This window comes from Ooceraea biroi, unplaced genomic scaffold, assembly GCF_003672135.1.
Source record: "Ooceraea biroi isolate clonal line C1 unplaced genomic scaffold, Obir_v5.4 UnassembledTig29, whole genome shotgun sequence".
Classification (NCBI taxonomy): Eukaryota; Metazoa; Arthropoda; class Insecta; order Hymenoptera; family Formicidae; genus Ooceraea; species Ooceraea biroi.
Window position 1 is genome coordinate 2,360 of NW_020825121.1, and position 2,608 is coordinate 4,967.

The 2,608-nt window shown below is 41.1% G+C and overlaps 1 protein-coding gene across 1 annotated transcript; it reads right to left on the bottom strand.

Moving 5' to 3' along the window:
- Window positions 1-446: 446 nt before the first annotated feature.
- On the bottom strand, window positions 447-1,743 carry LOC113563494. The gene has a single exon (XM_026975163.1). The coding sequence runs from the start codon at window positions 1,549-1,551 to the stop codon at window positions 520-522; it is 1,032 nt and encodes a 343-aa protein (XP_026830964.1). The 5' UTR covers window positions 1,552-1,743; the 3' UTR covers window positions 447-519.
- Between the last annotated feature and the right edge of the window lie 865 nt (window positions 1,744-2,608).

The following is a 2,608-nucleotide window of genomic DNA, read 5'->3' on the forward strand; positions in this document are numbered from 1 at the left end:
CATGGTATTACAGTTCAAACGATCTCAAATATTACCAATCTCGTAATATTATATTATAAATCTACAAATTATTAATGATAAACGTGTCAAAATTATTTTATTTAACTGCTTGAATATATAAAACTGTTTTTATATAGTTTACTGATTTCTGTATGTTTTTGTGCTTTTAATATTTTCTTTTCCTTTTATATATGTTAATATTATTACTTCATAAATTTTTATATTAAAACTAGTATCAAGCTAAAGCTTTTAACATAATATATGTGTCGGTTAGGTTGCCAAGTAAATAATATTCTTGGTTAGGTCAATAACAGATTACTGTACGTAAGCCTGTGGGTAATAATAAGTAGTGAAGCAAAAATGGTAAGTATCAATGGCGCTCAAAAATAACTATCAGTGGTTATACATTAATAATTAATATTGCAAATAAAAAAATTAAAAATGGGTGTGAGGTGGACGCCAGGACGTCACATCCCCCCCTTATTTAAGAACATTTCCGATGCAATCGAGGAAATGGTTCTAATATTCACGCAAACGTTTTTGTAAGTCTGTGTATACAATGGTTTCACTGTCAGTCACCTGCGGCGAAGTTGACTGATTGCTAGGGTTGTTCTGCGACAAAGACTGCGATAATACTGGTTCCACAGGTTCCGATGATCGTTGTTCCTCGGGATCTGCTCGTCCATCCGTGTGGCTGCGTTTGGCTGTACCTCTGGCCAAATAGAGTAGCAGATGAGTCAAGGAGCTCCAGATAGCTCCTAGCACGTACAGACTGCATCCGTAGGCTGAATGTAGAGCATAACCATGTATCATCGTGTCGATGGCTAGCTTGATTAGTCGTACTACTAATAATACTCCAAAAACTCCTGCTGTGGCTGATCCAAATGTGATGAATCCGCCCCAGATCCGTTTGGCAGTTGACTCAGCAATTTTGTTTAATGATGCTTCATCCAATAAGTTGTAAATGGACATGGTATCGTCAGGCATGACGTGTCCGGTGATTCCACGAGCCATGCTGTTAAGTAACGCTGGCTTTTCAGCAGGGAACATTATATGATCCCTGATTTTATCAAGATCCGCCTGGGAATATATTCCGCTGGAAGCTAGTGGTCCCGGCGTTAAATAATTCCATGACATACTTGTCATAGGTTGTAACTGCTGCAACGATGTTCTGCGAACACGTGGCTCCGGAATAAGTTCAATCCATGTATCCTCAATTCGATAAAGGGTTGGCAATTCGTAGCTACACTCTCGTATGGTTCCCATCTTGGTCAACACGTGTGATTTTGGTGTGATAAAGAGGGAAGTGTTGCGTACTGTAACCGGTAGCTCAATATAACATTCCTTAGTGCGGCGTACGATGACGTCCACTGGTATACACTTGATGACATGAACGGCTTCCCCTGCAGTGACGGCCATGTAACCTGGTCCTTTCATGAGCCGATAAGCGAATTCGTCTGGCTGAAGAGTAGCGAAGGACAGTGTGTTTTTTAACACTTCCTTTTCCAGCTCGCAACGTTGTTGAATAACGTCACGATACAACGATGTCATCTGATGTCGTATATGTTTTTCTACGTACACGAATTTAGAGTTGACGTAGGTGAAAATATCGAGGTTCTCCACAGGGATGTCTCTTCGCTCCGCGAAGGTGTTTCCCTTTTCTGCCTCCAAGATAAATAGTTTAGGATGCTCCGTGGTGAGTAGGGTGTATCCACACACGGCTTGACTTCCTCCTGCTGTCAAGGCAAAGTTGTATCCTGACTGACAAGAGTATAAATAGTCTGATGAATGGTATCCATTATTCCATTCATTTTAACTGCCGTTCCTTCATACAGTACGTTGTACTGGTGGAAATTGCAAGACGATGTGGGCATCGGTTTCCAATATGAATATCCATCGTCAAAATCGATGCAAAAACCGTCGCTCAGTGTGCAGACAGTTCCTGATCTTAGCATTACTTTTCCAGAATTTAGGTGCACAGGAACATAGGATGACTTTAATGATATCCGTACAGTTCCATCTACTACGACGTTGTGCCAAGTCCCGTAAGGGTCGGAGAATTGTGTACCCTTGCAGGTTCCATCATGGTTTATCGTTCCGGCAAGCAGGATGCTGTGAACGGTGGTAGTATTAGGCTTCAGTTTGGTGACGATCCTCCCAGTCCTATGGAGAAGGTCCCTTCCTGAAAAGCGTGGTAGCACTTGACTCTGGAAACTTCCTGTAGGTACTCTAGTCGTGCATTGGCTACAGCTGATATATGCGAATGCATTCCACAGTACTGTATCACTCGCGATATTTCAACTTTGCACTGTATCACTTCCACGTAATTGTATTCCGCAGTTGTAGTAACTGAATGTGTGTGTCAGATGTATTTAACGATTGGTGCTTAAGTTCACAGTCTCTGACACCTAGCAATGATACTGTGGTTACATTTAAATGCTGACCTCCACAATCGAATCCAATGAGTCCGTAGGTTGTGGGGATTAATACGAATAACATAATTCCTGATAACGGCTTCATTGTTCTATGGACAATGTTACAATCATTCAGCTTAATAAATATTGCCAATAATTCGTTTGGTGTTACCATATGCTTTCAACCTGATACG